The sequence below is a fragment of the Orycteropus afer genome, unplaced genomic scaffold (genome assembly GCF_000298275.1).
Source record: "Orycteropus afer afer isolate SDZICR_OR568_19922 unplaced genomic scaffold, OryAfe1.0 scaffold00262, whole genome shotgun sequence".
NCBI classification, from domain to species: Eukaryota; Metazoa; Chordata; class Mammalia; order Tubulidentata; family Orycteropodidae; genus Orycteropus; species Orycteropus afer.
Window position 1 is genome coordinate 3,435,181 of NW_006921849.1, and position 21,127 is coordinate 3,456,307.

A 21,127-nucleotide genomic window follows, 5' to 3' on the forward strand; every position below is an offset into this window, starting at 1 on the left:
TTTGTTTGATTTGAGGCCTGTTATTTCCTAGACATTTTAAAGTTGTTGTCTTTAACTGTTAGTTATGTATTGATTTGTTTCACCTTGATTTCATGTTTAAATATGCTTGCAAGGGTGGATTTAGTGTATTTTATTTTTTTGGTTATTAATTCAGGTGTGCTGGGTTGCCCTGCAGTTTTCTTTGTGTTGATGGAATCACTGTGGGGAATGTGGATGCAGGTGTTTGTCCATTGTGAAGGGGATTTAGAGTTGAGATGAGTAGGTCTTATGGTGGCTTAATGTGGTTCTTCTATTTAGTGAGGCAAGGGAGAAGGGGAGAAAAGAGGAAGATAAAAACAAAACAAAACAAAAGGTGGTAGTAGCAAGTCCCTGCTTTCCATGTTTCTGTAATTACTGTTGGCTCTGGGGTCTTGTTTTGAGTCTGCTTGGGATGGCTACTAGTGATGACATTTTGTTGTCACTCACAGACCCATGGTTCAAAATTGGCAAAGACCCCAATGGTTAGGAGGCTTCTATTTAGGTTGGAAAGCTGCAAAAACCCCATACCCTGGTCCACTCTGTGCTAAAAGGCTGTCATGGAAGAGCTGAATCTCAGCCTTGAGCTACAAGCTCATCCCAGGGCCTACCTGTGGCGAGTTTCCTCCCTTCCCCCTTTCTGCTCTCAACTCAGAGGCATCCTGAGCCACAGGAGTTTCTGCTCTGTTTCTCAGAAATGTTATCCACTTACTCAGCTCTGTTCCTAAGGTTACTGTCAGAAACTCATGGTGTGGGTAGTCTGACTCCCCAAAGCTGACATGAGTTCTGTAGTGTTCCCCCCCCCCTTTTTTTTTCCTCTGTGGCTCTCTCCTGCACTTCTAAAGAGTTTTCTGCTTCTCTGCCTCTCTCTCTCCCCCACCAGCTGGGCAGTTTTGTTTATTTTTCCTGGCTGTTTATTGTGCTTTTTTTTCTCTGTCTCCACTAAATCTGGGCCTCTGTAAGTTATTGAGCTGTTCCTAGCCCCAGAATCCCTGCTTCAAACTGCTGCACATAGCTTTTCAGGAATTAAGATGCAAGAGGGAACAAATGTGTGGGCTACAGGTATGACACCATCTTCCTTATCTCACATCTTTAGTTTTCAACTGAAAACTGGAAACCAAACCAATCCAAGGTGGGGCAGATGTCTGTTGATGACTTGCATGTGCAGAGAAGCATGCCAAAGGAGAAAAGGATGAACAAGTACAGAAAAGTAATAGCCATTGGTGGGATTGAGATACCTGTTTCTACCTCTGCCCTGGGAAACTAACAGCAGCAGAGCCTGAGTGCAGCCCAGAGCCTGCAGTAGATTCTACAGTTATTGTTCTGCTGGTCCCTGGGAATCTCTAATTGCTCATCACTATGGACCAAATTGTGTCTCTTCCCCCACCCCCACAAAGTGTTGGAATCCTAACCCCTGCACTGGTAGATATAACCCCATTTGGGAGTAGGTTTTTCTTTGTTATGTTAACTACTCCATATCAGTATAGGGTGTATTGTAAACCTAATTACTTCTGAGTTAGGAGCTACATAGACACAGAGACAAGTGAGCACAGAGTGTGTGTGTGTGTGTGTGGGGAGGGGGTCGACTGTCACATGAACTCTGGTGCTGCAGAAGCAGAGACAAGGATCTCCCCTCAGAGTGGTCAGAGGGAACTGATGACTTGAATTCAGACTTGTAGCCTCCTGAACTGTGAGAAAACAAATTTCTGTTCATTAAAGTCACCCACTTATGGTATTTCTGTTACAGTGGCACTAGTAAGTAAGATACCCATCTGTGAACAGGCCATATCTCCTGGACATGAAGTAGCTACCCAGTTCACCACTGACAAGAGCTCTCCTTGGTATTGATAACATGAACCTTGGGGGAAAATATGATCACTTTCCTGTGGACCCCCTCATGGGTCATATTGTCCAACATCTGAAAAATTCTGACCTGCCCACAACAGGAGAAAAAGAGGCCAGTCAACATTTGAGGAGAAATAGAGAAAAGAGAGGTGGAGACAGACCTGCCAACACTGAGTCCTTGGTCCTAGCCCCTGACTTCTGGTTCCTAAAGCTCCTCATTTAATTGTATGATTATACCAAGAAACTTCCCAGTTATGTGAGTCACCATGTTGCCTCTTTGCTTAGGACAGTTTGTATTGGGTTACAAGGTAGTAGGTGACCAAAGTTTCTGTGGTGAACTACTGAGAATACTGGAAGGGGACTAAGACACAAGTCATGATATTTCCAGTCACCTTGTATACATGTGAGAGCTGGACAATGAATAAGGAAGACCAAAGAAGAGTTGATGCTTTTGAGTTGTGGTGCTGGTGAAGAATGCTGAAAATACCATGGACTGCTAAAAGAACTAACAGATCTGTCCTGGAGGAAGTGCACCCAAAATGCTCCTTGGAAGCGAGAATGGCCAGACTTCTTCTCACCTACTTTGGTCATGTTGTCAGAGGGGACCATTCCCTGGAGAAGAATGTCATGCTTGGTAAGGTGGAGGGTTGACAAAAGAGGGGAAGGCCTTTGATGAGATGGATTGACACGGAGGGTGCAAAGGTCATGGAGCTGGTGCAGGATCGGGCGGTGTTTCGTTCTGCTGTGCATGGGGTTGCTATGAGTCAGAAACGACTTGATGACACCTAACAACAACAACAAAGCTGACATGGAGGTTGGAATCATGATGAATTCTTCAAATTAGTTTGCAGTTTTGAAAAGGGAAGACTCCTACCTGTATATTCCCACAGCAACACTATCCTGACTTCTAATCAATGCCTCTATCACTTGATTACATTTCTCTCTCTCCACCCAAGGCACAAAGTGTTTCTAGGGCCAAGTTTGAGTGCTGCTGCCTCTATATTCCCAGAGCCTACCATAGCTAAGAATGTAGTAGACTTTCAGTTAAGGATTCAAAAAATAAAATTAAAGAAAGGAAGACAGGCAGGGAAAAGGGAGTGGGAAGGGAGAGGGGAAAGAATGAGGAAGGAAGAAGGGCAACAGCAGTTTGGACTGCCTTTAGGTTTGGACTGTTGTTGTTAGGAGCCATAGAGTTGGCTCCAACTCATAAGTAACCCCACATACAACAGAACACAGCACACCCTATGTCCTGATCATCCTTACAATTATTGCTACTTTTGAGTCCATTGTTTCAGACATTGTGTCAATCCATTCTCATTGAAGGTCTTCCTCTTTTAAGCTGACCCTCTACTTGATAAAGCATTATGTCTTTCTCCAGGGACTGGTCCCTTCTGATAACACATCCAAAGTACATGAGACAAAGTCTCACTGTCTTCACTTCTAAAAAGCATTTTGGTGGTTGAAAGCTTTCACCATATTTACTCAATCTGTATGCAGAGCAAATAATCCAAAGTTTGGATTGTTGTTATTGTTTGGTGCTGTAGAGTCGATTGTGACATATAGTGACTCCGTGTACAACAGAAGGAACCATTGCCTTGTCCTGCACCATCCTCACAATCCTTGCTATGCTTGAGCCCATCGTTGCAGTCACTGTGTCAATCTGGCTCATTTCGATTAGTTCCCTCGTAACTAGTTGCCATGGAGTTGATTCTGGCTCATGGCAACTCCATGTGTGTCAGAGCAGAACTGTGATCCATAAGGTTTTCAAGGGTTGATATTTTCAAAAGTAGATCACCAGGCTTTTCTTCCAAGGTATACCTTGATTCCAAAAAATCAGCCATGGGAAACTTTATGGATCACAGTTCCACTCTAACACACATGGAGTCACCATGAGTCAGAATCAACATGAGGTCTACTGGTTTGGTTTGATTTAATCCAGATATGCAAATAAAGATGCTGACTTCAACATGATTGGCTAGTGAAAACTATTTACCTTGTAAGAAATGATTAGGGGAGCAAAGGTAGAGTCACTCATATAAAATACCTGTTATTTCTTCTTTATGTCTAAGACAGTGAATTTAAAACATGAAAAAAAAAGAAAAAAAGAAAAAAAAAGATCCAAAACAAATCAAGGTGGAATGCTATGAATTCAGGGCCTCAGGCTACTCACAAAGAAAAGCACATTCAAGAAAATCCATGCATAAAAATGAGGCTGGGGATTACCTTTTTATACAGCATTTCCAGCTCTGCCTTGACATCCTCCTCCTGTTTTAACCCTGGGGGTCTTGCAGGGAATGGCTTAATTGGGTTTGGCAGTGCCAGGATTCTGCCATCATCTCCAAACCATCCTCTTCCCTGAAAATCAAGCACAGAGAAGGACAGCATTTTCTTCTAATTGGAGGGAAAATAGTTCACAAAACAAACAACATTTAGAGAAAAATTCTATGTCAGCAAATGCTCTCCCTGGTCCCCAGCCCCTGGTAGAATTTTCAAAGCCTCTGTTTTCGTTAGAAATAGAGATTTCACTAACATCCTCCACAATTAACTTAACACGTGGTTCTTCCCTCCCCCCGAAAAAGTTAAGAAAAAGCTTAAATGAGTACTCAATAAAAAATTAATTTCTATTAATTGAAGAGTGAAGGAAAAACCACAGGACAAAAATTTGAAATGGAGAACACTGTATGTAGGAAAGTTAAAAATTTCCATAAGTTGGGAAAATATTGCCAAGATTTGCTTTAGCAGGAGAAGCACCGACGTAGTTAGCAGGAAGTGGTTTTGAACAGTTGAGAGGTTGTGGTGCTTGCGGATCAATAAATGTCTTGATAGACACAGTTAAGAAAGTGAACAACATTCTGCAGACACTCTCAAGAGGAAAAGGGGACAATGGGTGCAGTAGCTGCCCTGTCAGGGAAAGAGCTATTATGGAGACTGTGTGTGGGTCACATGTGGGCATGTATACACACACTTACAGGCTCCTGCACCAGCAACCTGTTCTCTGCAATGTTCTGGTTCCTGCGTGGCATCTCTGGTCTTTCCCCGATGTAAAGGCCTTCATCTTCCAGGAATCTGGGCTGCACGTTCTCAGGAAGCTTTTTATAGGTAGGAACTAGATAGTTCATAAATAAATGAAAGAACCATCAATGCCAACCTATACACCTCAAACTGGGATTTGACAAACAAAAACAACCACCAGAGATTTATGTTCTCGAAAATTCCAAATGTTCTTAATTAACTCCTACAAGTGGAATGAAGAAGAAGAGGAATGCATTTGCTTACTGTATCATGTATTAAATCATGTATTTAAGGGATAAAACCTAAATAATTCATTCTCCAGTTCACTAGTTCACCAGTGTGGCCTAGTGAGAGGACTGTAACATTAAAATCTAAGGACCTAGGTCAAATTCCAGCTCTGCTGCTCATTAACTGACCGAGTGTGGACCAGGAACATCTGTTCTTTGAATGCCTCTCTCCAGAAGGAAATATTAATATATACCTCACTGGGTATGTGGTAGTAAAGGTTGTGTCAATTTGGCTGGGCCTGGTTGAGTGGCTGGGTAATTGAATGTAGTTATTCGCCATGGTGAGATTGGTAATTAATTCCATGATGGAATCTACTGGAGCAGCTAAATAGCTGCTTTAGGGATGTGGGCTGTTTCCAGTTTATAAGAAGCAACTTCAAGGAAGGTCTCTAGCTTATGGCACGCTTGGACCCTGCATGTAGCCAAGTGTTGTTCAGCAGCCTGCCATGCCCAGCTGATCTTGGGACTTGAATTAATGGCCTGCTGTGTTGTTTGATAATATTGGGGACTGTGCCTTTTTAGTTGTCGGCCTTGGGTTTGTCAGCCTCAGCAGCCAGCAGCTGCCTGAGTGAAGAAAAGACTCCAGCTTCAGTGGACCAGGAGCAGGAGTCAGAGCTAAAGCTCAAGGTTGAGGGACCTTCACCCAGCCCCTATAGCCTGACACTAGGAACTTGGACTTCTAGCCTCCAAAAACTGTAAGAATAAACTCCAGTTTGTTCAAGCCATCCAATTTGTAGTATTTTATGTTAGAGTGGCACTAGGTAACCAAAACAGGGTACTGGGGTGAATTGAAATAACGTAAAGTATGAGAAAATGCTCTGTAAATTAAAAAGTTATTTGAGTAAACATGATCACTACCTCATTCATTCATGCACTTGTTGGTTCAATTGGTTCATTCATAAAACTAATCTTTACTGAGTCTCCTGTGCCAGGCACTTCCTAGGTTTGAGATTTAGGAAATGCCACTGCTGCCTTGGATCTCAGATTCTAGCAGGAGCAACAGGGAGCAACAACAATAAGCCAAGATCTCACCACCATTCTAGAGAGTGGTGCTGCTGTTGTGAACGGCTGTTGAGTTGGCATTGAGGCATGGCGACTTTCTGTATAATGGAACAAAACGTTGCCTGGGCCTTCTCCATCTCCATGTCTTTGGCATGTTTGACACCACTGTTGTGGGTATGCTGTCTCACTCTAAACCACGTCAAATCCCTAAATGTGCTAACTTCTCAGGGTGTGACCACTTGGATACTCTGCCACCCCTATGCATTCACGAAAAGAAAAAAGAATGCCACTGTTCCCAGAAAAATAAGCCCGCATCCTCAGAAAACACGCAGCAGACGACTCTTCTCCACTTCCTTCTGTTGTGCAGCTCTGCTCACTTGTCTAGAACTTAGTTCATCTAGTCCAGTGGCTTTCACAATTTTCAGTTGAAATATTTTTGAGTATTCACCCAGTTTATTTAGTTACTAATATGTGTATTATAAGGAGCTCTGGTGACCCAGTGCCTTAGGCATTGGACTGCTAACTAGAAGGTTGGCAGTTCAAACCCACCAGCCACTCTGTGGAAGAAAGACTGAGTGATCTACTTCCATAAAGATTTACTGCCTTGGAAACACGAAGGGGGTTGCTATGAGTTGGAATCAACTTGATGGCAGTGAAGTATTTATTTATTTTTTTAAATGTAGTATGCCACCAGCGCTCCCAGTATTAATACATACAAAGGTTAATTAGGAAAGGGTGAGATTGAAAACAAATATAAGTAGAAGTCTTATGTTTTCTTCCTACACCCCTGGATAATTGCACTCTACTCTGGTGATGTGGCGCTCTGGTAACATAATGCCTAAGGCATTTGACTCCTAACCAGAAGACTGGCAATTCAAACCCACAAGCCAGTCCTTGGAAGGAAGATTGGGCAACCTACTCCTGTAGTGATACTGCTTTGGAAACCCAAAGAGGGGTTGCTATGAGTTGAATCAACTTGAAGGCAGTAAGTTCGGTTTGTTTTTGGTTTGGTGGCTTCCCTAGCATGTTTTTTAATCCACAGTTGTAATTAAATTTTCTTTCCTGTTCAAAGGGTAGCTGATTACACACCATTACTACATGATTTAATGAAAAAGCCTCTCAAATCCCCAAAAAACCAAACTCAGTGCCATCGAGTTGGATCTGACTCATAGCAACCCCTCCTTGGGTTTCTGAGGCAGTATCTCTACAGAAGTAGATTGCCCAATCTTCCTGAAGAGGAGTGGTTGGTGGATTTGAACTACTAACCTTCTGGTTAGCAGTCAAATGCCTTGGGCACTATGCCACCAGAAAAAGACTTTAGGCTTACTTAATGTAAATTTCAAAATGTCTTATGACTGCAGGTGGGTAGAGGGCCAAGGTTTTAGCAGCCAGGCCAGAGACCACTGGTAATCTGATATCAGCTGATCTCAGTCAAAGGAGGGAGGCAGGGTTCAAGAAATCATGCTAAGATTAGCCAATAGTTGATTTCCTATTCTTCTCCTTCCTCTTTTATGAGCTTCATTGTAACTAGTCTACTTTAAGACATTTGTTAAGTTTTTGAATCAGAATATGATTCAAAATAACCGATCAAAATCAAACAGTGCTTCATCTGTGATTTAACATTTAATTGGAACTCAAACTCACAGCTGTCGAGTCAATTATGACTCATAGCGACCCCTCCTTAGGTTTCCAAGCAGTATTTCTACAGAAGTAGATTGTACAGTCTTCCTTCTGAGGAGTGGCTAGTGGGTTTGAACTGCCAGCCTTCTGGTTAGCAGTCAAATGCCTTAGGCACTACACCACTAAATAGAAGTTGAGAAATGAATATGAAATCGGACATTCAAAATTCTATCATGATCTGCTCCCTCCCTCTCCTTCCCAACTTGAAGCAGAAATACTAAGAGACAGTAAGAGAACTCTGAGGGGAGCTCTATTTCAGGCTTTATTTACTTAGTGATTTTATGGTAACTTCTAACAACATAACCAAAGTAGGTGAGATGAAATCTGGCCGTTCTTTCTTCCAAGGAGCATCCTAGCTGCACTTCTTCCAGGACAGATTTGTTTGTTCTTCTGGCATTCCATGGAACTTCCAATATTCTCTGACACCCCAACTCAAAAGATTTAACTCTTCTTCGGTCTTCCTTATTCATTGTCCAGCTCTCACATGCATACGAAGCGATTAAAAATACCATGGCTTAGGTTAGGTGTACCTTACTCTTCAAAGAGACATCTTTGCTCTTCAGCAGCTTCAAGAGGTCTTTCGCAGCATGTTTTCCTAGTACAATACATCATCTGATTTCCTGACAGCTGCTTCCATTGGTGTTGATGGTGGATCCAAGTAATATGAAATCTCTGACAACTTCAATCACTCCCTGGAGAAGGATGTCATGTTTGGTAAGGTGGAGAGTCAGCAAAAAAGTAAAAGGCCCTCGAAGAGATGGATTGACACAGTGGCTACAGCTATGGGCTCAGGTATAGCAAGGATTGTGAAGCTGGTGTAGGACTGAGCAGTGTTTTGTTCAGTTGTACGTAGGGTTGCTATGAGTTGGAATGAACTCAAAAGCATCTAATGACAACAACAGTAACTGGGTGATCATGATACCCCTTGGACATTTGCAGAAGGAAAGGAAATCCCAAGAGAACAAAAAGCCAGGGGAAATCCAGGCTGCAAAGGAAGTAAAGAGTCATAACTGGGAATTAATTGAAAGGTCCCATCTCCAGTACAATGGCCATTTCCTAAAACACCAAGGGACCACAGTCAGTCCAAGTTGCAAGTCTCACATCCTCTCAGTCCCCACACCGGTCACTAATTTGATAGAGGGGCTGCTCCCACAGCATCCTGGGACTTCTGCTCTTCTATCCATATGTAAGTGTTAGTTCAATGGATATTTTTCTGTATTCTGTATTTTCTGTCCACTACCCACATGTCTGTTTGGCATGCTGTGGTGGGTTGCACGTTGCTGTGATACCAGAAGCTATGCAACCAGTTTCCAAATACCAGCAGGCCACCCATGGTTGATAGGTTTCAGCAGATCTTCCAGACTAAGAAAGAGTAGGGAGAAAGGCCTGATGATCTACTTCCAGAATCATATGGATCACAAGAGAACATTGTTCAATGTGGTGCTGGAAGATGAGCCCTGTAGGTTGGGAAGCACTCAAGATATACAGTGGCTGCAACAACAGATTGGAGCATAGCCACAATTGTGAGGATGACACAGGACCAGGCAGTGTTTTGTTCTGTTGTGCTTGGGCTCTCCATGAGAGCATAATGTTGGAGCTACGTGATAACATCTAACAACAACAAGGTAGAGGTATTCTTTGTTTGAAAATACTTCTTGATTATTAGATCACATTAAAAATTGGAGTCAGTTATGTAAACTAGACATCCTTACACACTATCCACGTTTCCTTTGAAGGAAAATGAAGGGGTCAAAGTCAAGCAGAGCATTAGAAAGAGTGCGTACCTCTCAGCCTACTGGGTATAAACAAGATTTCTTTTTCCATCTGCATCCGGACATGAACGCTTTCATAGTCTGCAGGTCTGACTGCTACAAAATCTTCTGCCATCTGGTCTAAGCCCAGTAGGAAGTCATGGTCATCTTTACCACTGAGTAGCTCCTCTTCATCCTGCAGTGTGTTAAAGAAGAACATGAAGAAATCATGTGAAGTTTAATAGTTTACATAGAAAAATAATTAATGATATGAAATTCATCAAACTTAACATATCCTACAACAAAGTCACCATTTCCTTTTATATTTTTAATGAAAGCCTAAAACTAGATAGCCTTCCATATTTAGCAAGTGGCTTTCCTTTGACTGTTTTTCACCATTCCACAGACATGAAGATGTCAGAAGCAGAGTGGCCAAAGGCAGAGGAGAAATACTAAGCAAATCGACTGATATGTAACACATTTGGCCTCCTTTGAGGGTGCTTACTTTGGGGTATTTGCTTAAAGAACTTGTAGGTTATGTAGTATTATCATTCCACCTGGCAAAGGCACCAATAATAGGAGTGAGGATCCCATGCTCTCACTGCATGGGTTTGAATCCCAGCTTTACCTCTTACTGCCTGGGTGACTGAAGGGAACTTTTTAATTTTCTATTATCATCTTCACCAGATGGAATACACAGGAATCAGATTGACTACATCTGTGGCAAGAGGTGATGGAGAAGTTCAATATCTTTGGCCAAAACAAGGCCAGGAGCAGACTGTGGAACAGACCATCAAGTGCTCATATGCACATTTAAGTTGAAGTTAAAGACAATTAAAACAAGTCCACGAGAGCCAAAATATGACCTTGATAGCATCCCTCCTGAATTTAGAGACTATTAAAGAAAAGATCTGATGCATTGAACACCAATGATCAAAAACCAGGGGAATTGTGGGATGACATCAAAAACATCATCCATGAAGAAATAAGAGGTCATTAAAAAGACAAGAAAGGAAGAGAAAGGAAGAAAAGACCAAACTGGATCTCAGAAGAGACTCTGAAACTTGCCATTGAGTACCTAAAGCAAATGGAAGAAATGAAAAGACAAAAAAGCTGAAGAGAAACTTTCAAAGAGCAGCTCAAGAAAATGAAGCCAATTAGTATAGTGAAATGTGCAAAGACCTGGAGTTAGGAAAACAAAAGAGAAGAAGACATTGAGCATTTCTCAAGCTGAAAGAACTGAGGAAAAAATTTAAGCCTTGAGTCACAATATTGAAAGATTCTATAGGAGTTCTGGAAGCATAGTGCCTAAGGCACTTAACTGCTAACAGAAGGCTAGCAGTTCAAACCCATCAGCCACTTCTCAGAAGGAAGGTTGAGCAATCTACTTCCATAGTGATATTGCCTTGGAAACCCAAGGAGGGATCGCTATGAGTTGGTTCTGACTCCATGGCATATAACAACAACAACAGCGGGCAAAATATTAAACGATACAGTAAACATCAAAAGAAGATAGAAGGAATACACAGAGTCACTATGCCAAAAAGAATTGGTTGATGTTCATCCATTTCAGGGGGTGGCATTTGATCAAGAACCAATGGTATTGGAGGAAGAAGTCAAGGCTGCACTGAAGGAATTGGTGAAGAACAAGGCTCCAGGAATTGACACAATACCCACTGAGATGTTTCAACAAATGGATGCCCCACTGGAGGCACTCACTCCGCTATGCCAAGAGATTTGGAAGACAGCTACCTGGGCAACTGACTGGAAGAGATCCATATATATACCCATTCCAAAGAAAAGTGATCCCACAGAATGTGGAAATTATCAAACAATATCCTTAATATCACATGCAAGTAAAATCTTACTGAAGATAATTCAAAAACGATTGCAGCAGTATAATGACAGAGAAATGCAAGCTAGATTCAGAAGAGGATGTGGAACATGGGATATCATTGCTGATGTCAGATGGATCTTAGCTGAAAGAAAAGAATACCAGAAAGATGTTTACTTGTGTTTAATCGACTATGCAAAAGCATTCAATTGCGTGGATCATAACAAATTATGGGTAACATTGAGAAGAATGGGAACTCTAGAACACTTGATTGTACTCATGAGGAACCTGTACATAGATCAGGAGGCTGTCATTTGAACAAAACAAGGGGACACTGCACAGTTCAAAATCAAGAAGGGAGTGCATCAAGGTTGTGTCCTTTGACCATACTTATTCAACTTGTATGCTGTGCAAATAATCTGAGAAGCTGGACTATATGAAGAAGAATATGGCATCAGGATTGGAGGAGGACTCATTAAAAACCTGCTATATGCAGATGACCCAACTTTCCTTGCTGAAAATGAAGATGACTTGAAGCATTTACTGACAAAGATTGAAGACCACAGTCTGGAGTATGGATTATACCTCAACATAAAGAAAACAAAAATCCTCACAACTGGTCCAATAAATAGCTTCAAGATAAATGGAGAAAAGATTGCAGTTGTCAAGGACTTCATATTACTTTGTTCTACAATCAACACCAATGGAAGCAGCAGTTAAGACATTGGAAAATGTATTGCCTTGGGCAAATCTGCTATAAAAGACCTCTTTCAAGTGATGGAGAGCAAAAATGTCTCCATAAAGACTAAGGTGTGCCTCACACAAGCCATGGTATTTTCAATTGCCTCTTATGCATTTGAGAGCTGGACAGTGAATAAGGAAGACCAAAGAGTTGATGCTTTTGAGTTGTGGTGTTGGAGAAGAATGTTAAGAGTACCATTGTCTGCTAAAAGGACTAACAAATCTGTACTGGAAGAAGTGGAGCTGGAATGCTCCTTTCAAGGAAGAGTGGCCAGACTTCATCTCACCTATTTTGGTCACGTCAGCAGGAACCATTTCCCGGAGAAGGATATCACGCTTGGTAAAGTGAAGGGTCAATGAAGAAGGGGAAGGCCCTCAATGAGAGTGATTGAAACAGTGGTTGCAACAATGGACTCAGGTATAGCAAGGATCATGAGGCTGGCACAGGACTAGGCAGTGTTTTGTTCTGTTGTGCATAGGATTGCTATGAGTCAGAGATGACTTGATGGCACCTAACAACACCAACAACATTTAACTTTCTGATCTTCAGTTTGCTCAATTGTGAGATGGGGATATTAACAGAAGTTGCTTAGAATTTTGATAAGATAAAATTAAATGATGCATGTAAACACCCTAAGCACAGGTTCTGTAATCACAAATGCCAGGTGAAGGATGTCAGCTTTGTTTAATTGAATATTTTCCATATTATTAATATGTTCCACACTATTAACAAGTTGTTCTTCCTCTTCCTCCTTCATACCCACCTCCCTTTCTTTCTCCTCCTCCTCCCCTCCTCTTTTCCTTCTTCTCCACCTTTTTAAATTTAACCCTGATATCCTTTTATGAGTACCATCTTTTAAAGTTCTATAGAGAGACTTCCAGGTAGCTGAAGACAATGGATATGCTTCCTAATACATCATCCCAAAATATATAACACAATAAGAAGGGAAATGTAAATCTACATGGAAACCATGCCTTCAGCACAACTTGAAGGCCAAACACCTTTAAAAAGGTAAAAGAGGACAACTGCCAAATACCAGTATGAAAGCTTTCTCACTTCAGCTCCACCTTCAATCAGCTACAAGGCATGGTGAGCAACTGCAGACTGAGAAAAACAGTGGTTCACACAGGAGTGGGATGCTGGTAAAGGGGCCAACAGATGATGGAAAACTTCCACTAGAAAGACTAAATCCATTTTGAGTATAAAAACATTTCAAAAGTGTCTGGGCACACCAGAGCATGGACTGCAGGGAAGGACTTCAAAGTCCACATGAGTTAAAAGGAGAAAAAAAAATGGCAAAAAGAGAAGGGACAAGTGCCATTAGGAGAACAGCATTGTGATGGAAGAGGACACTTGGAAGTTTTTTGATAACTTCTGCCTTCAAATGGGGGAACCTAATTCTCCTATTGTTGAGTGTGGGAAGTATTTAGTGACTTGCTTATATTGACTAGGATATGGTGGAATTAATGGTAAAGGAGTCCTGGTGGCACAATGCTTAAGCACTCAGCTGCTAAACAAAAGGTCAGTGGTTCTAACCCAGCAGATGCTCACTGGTGATCTGTCTTGTAAACTCTACAGCCTAGGAAACTCTATAGGGCAGTTTAACTCTGTCATGTAAGGCCACTGTGAGCCAGAATCAGCTCCATGGAACACAACAAAAAGTGCTATGTAGGGGGCAGTGGTGGTTCACTGGTAGAATTCTTGTCTTCCATGCTGGGGCCTCAGGTTCAGTTCTCAGCCAGTGCACCTTGTGCACAGCCACCCTCCATCTGTCACTGCAGGCTTTTGTATTACTGTGACACTGGATAGGTTTTAGCAGAGCATCCAGACTAAGAGAGACTAAGAAGAAAGGCCTCATGATCTACTTCCAGAAATTAACCAATGAAAACCCCATGGATTACAAGGGTCTGATTATGTTGTGCGTGGGGTCACCATGAATCAGAAGTCAGCTTCGTAGTGGATAACAGCAACAAAAATGATGGCATGTTGACACTAGATCATAAAACCACCATGGCTCCTCTCCTCTCTTTCTCTCTTGGATTTCTTGCTTTGAGGGAAGCCAGCTGTTACCAGGAAGACACTTCAGTGATACTGTGGGGAGGCCCACATACTAAGGAACTGTGACCTGCTGCCAAGAGCCAGCATTAACTTGCCAGACGAGTGGGAAAGAACACCCTTGGAAGCAACCCCTCCAGTCCTCATCAAGCTGTCAGAAGGCTGCAATCTTGGCCAACATCTTATCTGCAACCTTGGGAGAGATCCTGAGCAGAACCACCTAGCTAAGCTGCTCTTGGATTCTAGATCCACTCTGAGATAATAACCATTTATTGTTTTACCACCATCTGTCTGTCAGTTGCTTGAACTGTGGTGGACTGCGTGTTGCTGTGATGCTGGGAGATATGCTACTGGTATTTTAAATATGAGTAGGGTCACCCATGGTGGACAGATTTCAGCAGAGCTTCCAGACTAAGAGAGACTGTGAAAAAGGATGTGGCCAGGTCCACTTCTGAAAAAGTAGACCACTGAAAACCTTATGAATAGCAGGGCAACTTTGTCTAAGACAGCACAGGAAGATGAGCCCCTCAGGTTGGAAGGCACTCGAAGTATGACTGGAGAAGAGCTGCCTCCTCAGGATAGAGGTGGCCTTAACAATGTAGATGGAGTAACTACGGGAGTAAATCTATTCATTTGCTGATAGGGGAAATGAGAAGAAACAGTTGCAAACATTCACTAATAACTGGAACATGGAATGTATGACATATGAATCTAGGAAAATTGGAAGTTGTCAAAAATGAAATGGAACACATAAAAGTCAATAAGCTAGGCATTAGTGAGTGGAAATGGACTGTTTTTGGCCATTTTGAATCAGAGTATCTATCATATGGCCTACTATGCCAAGAATGACAAATTGAAGAGGAATGGTGTCATATTCATTATCAGAAAGAACATTTCAAGATTGATCCTGAAGTACTATACTGTCAGTGATAGGATAATATCCATATACCTACAAGGAAGACCAGTTAATACTACTATTATTCAAATGTACCATCAAGTACTAAAGCCAAAGATGAAGAAATTGAAGATATTTACTGACTCCTGCAGTATGAAATTGACCAAACATGCAATCAAGATGTGCTGATTATTACTGGTGATTGGAATGCAAAAGTTGGAAACAAAGAAGAATCACCAGTAGTTGGAAAATATGGTTTTGGTGATAGAAATGATGCTGGAGATCGCATGATAGAATTCTGTAAGACCAACCACTTAGTCATTGCAAATCTCCTTTTTCAACAACACACATGGCAGCTATACACATAGACTTCACCAGATGGAATACACAGGAATCAAATCGACTACATCTGTAAAAAGAAGCAACGGAGAAACTTGATATCTTCAGGAGCTGACTGTGGAACAGACCATCAATTGCTCATGTTCTACTTCAAATTGAAGCTGAAGAAAATTAAATAAAGTCCACAAGAGCCAAAATACAACCCTAATTATATCCCACCTGAATTTGGAGACCATGTGAAGAATGAATTTGACACACTGAACACCAATGATCGAAGATGAGACAAGTTGTGTGATGACATCAAGAATATCATCCATGAAGAAAGCAAAAGTCATTAAAAAGACAGAAAAGGAAGAAAAAAACAAAATGGATGTCAGAAGAGACTCTGAAACTTGCTCTTGAATGGAGAGTAGCTAAAGTGAAAGGAAGAAATGTTGAAATAAAAGAGCTGAACAGAAGATTTCAAAGGGCAGTGTGAGAAGACAATGTATTATAATGAAATGTGCAAAGACCTGGAGTTAGAAAACCAAAAGGGAAGAACGTGCTTGCCATTTCTCAAACTTAAAGAATTGAAGAAAAACTTTGAACCCTGACTTCCAATATTGAAGGATTCTATGGGCAAAATATTGAATGATGCAGGAAGCCTCAAAAGAAGATGAAAAGAATACACAGAATCATTGTACCAAAAAGAATTGGCTGATGTTTAACTGTTTCAGGATGTAGCATATGATCAACAACCAATGGCACAGAAGGAAGAAGTCCAAGCTGCACATTAGAAATTGGTGAAAAACAAGGCTCCAGGAATTGGTGGAATACCCATTGAGATGTTTCAACAAAGAGATGCAGTACTGGAGGCACTTACTTGTTTATGCCAAGAAATAAATACTGAAGACAGCTACCTGGCCAACTGACTGGAAGAGATCCATATCTGTACCCATTCCAAAGAAAGGTGATCCCACAGAATGTGAAAATTATAGAACAGTATCATTAATAGCACATGCAAGTAAAATATTACCAAAGAAAATTAAAAAATGATTGCAGCAATATATTAACAGGGAACTTCCAGAAATTCAAGCTGGTTTCAGAAGAGGATGAGGAATGGGGGATATTATCGCTGATGTCAGATGGATCTTGGTTGAAAGTAAAGAATATCAGAAAGATGTTTACCTGAGTTTTATTAACTTTGCAAAGGCATAACAAATTATGGGTAACATGCAAAGAATGGGAGTTTTATAACACTCAATTGTGCTTATGAGGAACATGTACATAGACCAAGAGGCTGTCATTTGAACAGAAGAAGGGGATACTGCATGGTTTAAAATAAAAAAGGATGTGTTACACTGTTGTATCCTTTCACCATATTTATTCAGTCTATATGCTGAGTAAATAATCTGAAAAGCTGGACTATATGAAGAAGAACGTGGCATCAGGATTAGAGGAAGGCTCATTAACAAACTGTGACATGCAGATGACACAACCTTGCTTGCTAAAAGTAAAGAGGATATGAGGCACTCACTGATGAAGATCAAAGATTACAGTCTCCATATGGATTACACCTTGAAATAAAGAAAATAAAAATCCTCACAACTGGACCAATAAGCAACATCATGATAAACAGAGAAAAGATTGAAGTTATCGGGGTTTTATTTTACTTGGATCCACAATCAATGCTGATAAAAGCAGCAATAAAAAAAAATCAGACATCATAATGCACTGGGCAAATCTGCTGCAAAAGACCTCTTTAAAGTCTTAAGAGACAGATGTCACCTTGAAGAGTAAGATGCGCCTAACTCAAGCCAAGGTATTTTCAATCACCTCATATGCATGTTGATGCCTTTGAATTGTGGTGCTGAGGAAGAATACTGAAGATACCATGCACTATCAAAGAACAAATCTGTCTTGGAGAAAGTACAGCCCGAATACTTCTTACAAGTGAGAGCGGTCAGACTTCACCTCACCTGTTTGGTCATGTTGTCATAAGTGAGTAGTCCCTGGAGAAGGATGTCATGCTTGGTAAAGTAGAGGGGCATCAGAAAAGGGAAGAAACTCAGAGACGGATTGACACAGTGGCTGTGACAGGCTCAGGCATGGCGGCAATTGTGAGGATGGTGCAGGATTGGGCAGTGTTCTGTTCTGTTGTACAGAGGGTCCCTACGAGTCAGGACTTGAAGGCACCCAATAACAACAACACATTTTTTTACGTATCAATAGATAATTAATGTAAGAAGGAAGAAAGGAAAACTTAGCGTCCTCAGTATGAGTGAGAATCATAAAATTAGGGGATTCACCACCTCACCACCCCAAAAAAAGAAAACAAACAAAAAACCTGCCCAAGTATCATGCACTCCGTTATCTGTTGCTATCAGAAAGGCAAAGCAACCCCTCTGTGGTATTCTTAGTAAAGGCTCACCACAATCTAGGCTTCAGAGCTCCATGGCACCCTAATTCTGCCCTGTCCCCAGGGACCTTTGTGCCCCCAGGACCAATGGCCAGTTTTAGTTTTAAGTGCACAAGTCTGTCATGGCAGACAGTAGTCTGGAATTATGAAGGCAAAGAATGTCCAAGTCTGTAAGCATGGTTCTTTGCCAGGTAGAGATGTGTCTACGAGGCAGGTTTACCCAAAGGGTCTTGTGGCCAGCAGTGTGTGGAAGCTTAAAGTAGGAAGTAGTTTCCTTGATTTCAGGAACCTAAGTAACAATTTTCCATCAGGAATAGCAAACCTGTGTTTAAATCACTGAAAGATAATCTGCACATTTGTGAGGTCCTTGAACTAATTGTTTTATGAGTGATTTTTACCTAGGGAAGGAATGCATGCTAAAATGTGCCCAAATTTCCACACAGCTAAGCTTTGGTAAAAGCTCCAGTGGTGTGCAGTGTCTAAGGCATTTATTTGACTGCTAACCAGAAGGTTCAAACCCACCAGCCACTACTCGGAAGGAAGACTGGGCAATATACTTCTGCAGAGATACTGCCTCGGAAACCCAAGGAGGGGGTGCTATGAGTTGGAAACAACTCGATGGCAGTGAGTTTTAGTTAGGGAAGAAAATGCCTTTCTGGGAGGCATTTTTGAAGGGGAGAGATGATAAATTAAGCACAGGAAAATGCCAGCTGTGTACGCTCTGGATCTTTCCCATGTGTTTTCCTTTAATCTCATGCACACCATTCACCATTGCGGAATCTGAATTGTGGCCTGAGTGTGGCACTGGGAACAGAAGGCAAGAAAGCTGCTTTCTTATAAGGTAGTGGGGGGCAGGGAGAGGGGATGTTCACCTGGCTCAGAGTGGCTTTACACATGAAATGGTTGCTGACCCCTGTGTGGAGTCTAGCAAGAACATCCTTCAAGCCACGTTGTCTATTGTTTCTCAGGAGAGAAAGATGGACAGAATTCACTAAGATCTTTACTCCTACCCAAAGGAGTTCCTGGGTGGTGCACATAGTTAAGTGCTGGGCTACTAACTGAAGGGGTGACGGTTCAAACCCACCCAGAGGTATGTTGAAGAATGGCTGGCTGACCTGCTTTTGAAAAGTAACAACCATGAAAATGCTAGGGGCAGTTCTACTCTGCAACACATGGGCTCACCCTGAGTCTGCCTCAATGGCACTAGTTTTTGTTTTGTTTTGTTTTTACTACCCAAGCTGTGATGTGAACTCAAATGCCATAGAAATCTAGCACTCCTACTGTTTTCAACTCAGACTAGGTTGAGCTGTTCTCAATGGTGGTGGCAGATCTGTCCTCAGTCACTGTTTTCCTTGTTAGGATTTCATCATCATCATCATTTTCCCCCATTGTCTGACGCTCCCTCCTCATTGAACAAAAAACCAAATCTGTTGCTGCTGAGTCAATTCCAACTTGTGGGGACCCCAAGTGTTACAGAGTCAAACTGCGTCATAAGGTTTTCTTGCCTATGATCTGTATGGAAGCAGGTTGCTAGACCTTTTTTTCTGTGGTGCCACTGGGTAGGTTCAAAGTGCCAACAGTTTGGTTAGTTTGGTTAGTTGCTGTTGTTGCTAGGTGCCATCGAGTCAGTTCTAACTGACAGCAACCCTATTCGTAATGGAATGAAACCTTGCCTGGTCCTCCACCATCCTCACAATCACTGCTGTGGTCGAGTGTGTTGTAGCCACTGTGTCAGTCTATCTCATTGAGGGTGTTTCTCTTTTTCTCTGACCCTCTACTTCACCAAGCCTCATGTCCTTGTCTAGCAACCGCTCCTTCCCTAGTGACTGCTCCTTCTCGATAGCCTGTCATAAATACATGAGACGGAAGCTCATCATCCTTGCTCCTAAGGAGCATCCTGGCTGTACTTCCCAGACCGATTTGCTCCGTTCTCGCCACCCAGGGGCTCCCTCCACATCAAATACCACCTTGTTCACGCCTTCTTGCACAGGCTGCTCTTCTTCCTCTCCACCCTCCTCCTGATTAGCGTCATCTCTATTTCCGGCTGTTGGTTTTTTCTCTGGTTCTTCTGGTTCGGGATCAAAGTTGAAAGTAAAGAAGTTATAGGCCTCTTCTGCAGAAGGGAAGCCAGGTGGAACCTAAGGAGAAGAGGGCAGTAGTGATTTCAGATATATGATGGAAATGGGCTCCATGGTGTTAACAGAGAACTGGCGAAATTCAGGGATGGAATACCCAGTTAGCAAGATAAGCACATGCTCACATGGGCATACTTACTAATCTGTACTGAATGATTTCATGTTTCTCAGCACAGCAAAACATGTGAAACTGTTCACTACAAATTAGTAAGTAAGCACAAGTAAGCCCATGCTTACTTACATGCTTAAGTTCCCATCAGGGACTGCAAATTTGAAAGGCTGTGATTCTGTAGGAAAGTGATGTGGGGTTGGGAGAGAGACAGATACCAACCATACCTAGAAGTAGAATCTTTGATGTGAAAAAATGCAAAACTATTCACTCCAGATCAGTAAGCAAGCACAAGTAAGCCCGTGCTTACCCTGCTTCTTGGGTAATCTGACACTGCCTGGTTTGATGCTAACAGGATTAGGCACATTCTAGGTATCCTATGAGTATTATCTTTAAAGGTAGGAAATGACTGGCAATGAACTCGAGCAGAGGCAGCCAGCAGATGGTGGCCTACTTTAACAAGTAACTTCATAAATTACTTTTTGATAAACAATTATTTATACACCAATAACTTTCATAGAGCAATGCATACATTATTTACAGCAATAAAAGGTTAAAAAAAGATGATTAAAATGTTAAAAAGTGGATTTATTTTTATAGATCAGTATTGGGGCAGTCTAATTATAAGCAATACAGATGCTGTGACCCTTAAAATAATAAAGCACCATTTTCTTGGCTTTGCGTCTTCTTGGTCTAGTACTCTCTTTGTCCCTACAGTGAAATCTGGCACACTGGGAGCCTAACACCGTTATGACTGTTCACTACAGATGAGTTAGTAAGCAGAAGTAAGCTTCCTGCCCTGTCACTCCAAATCAGAAATAATTCAGATATTTCCCACTAGCTTTTTTTAAAATTATTATTATTATTTAATTTTATTTTGATTTGGGTGAAGATTTACAGGGCAAATTCACTTTCCATACAGCAGTTCACATATACTTTGTCGCATGTCATTGACCACAGTTTACCACAATGCAACAGCTCCCCTCCCCCTTCCTCCCCATAGTTACCACTTCCCAGTGTCCATCCCT

The 21,127-nt window shown here is 41.7% G+C and overlaps 1 protein-coding gene across 1 annotated transcript in view; it reads right to left on the minus strand.

The window, feature by feature from the left end:
- The window catches only part of CC2D2A (coiled-coil and C2 domain containing 2A), a 228,901-nt gene that overhangs the window by 140,999 nt on the left and 66,775 nt on the right, over positions 1-21,127 (minus strand). Inside the window, exons 5-8 of the mRNA XM_007950086.1 lie at positions 19,820-19,993; positions 9,626-9,788; positions 4,830-4,966; positions 4,084-4,215 (exon numbers count right to left, since the gene is read on the minus strand). Of these exons, the coding sequence (XP_007948277.1) occupies positions 4,084-4,215; positions 4,830-4,966; positions 9,626-9,788; positions 19,820-19,993 (606 nt within the window). The remainder of the gene's footprint in view (positions 1-4,083; positions 4,216-4,829; positions 4,967-9,625; positions 9,789-19,819; positions 19,994-21,127) is intronic.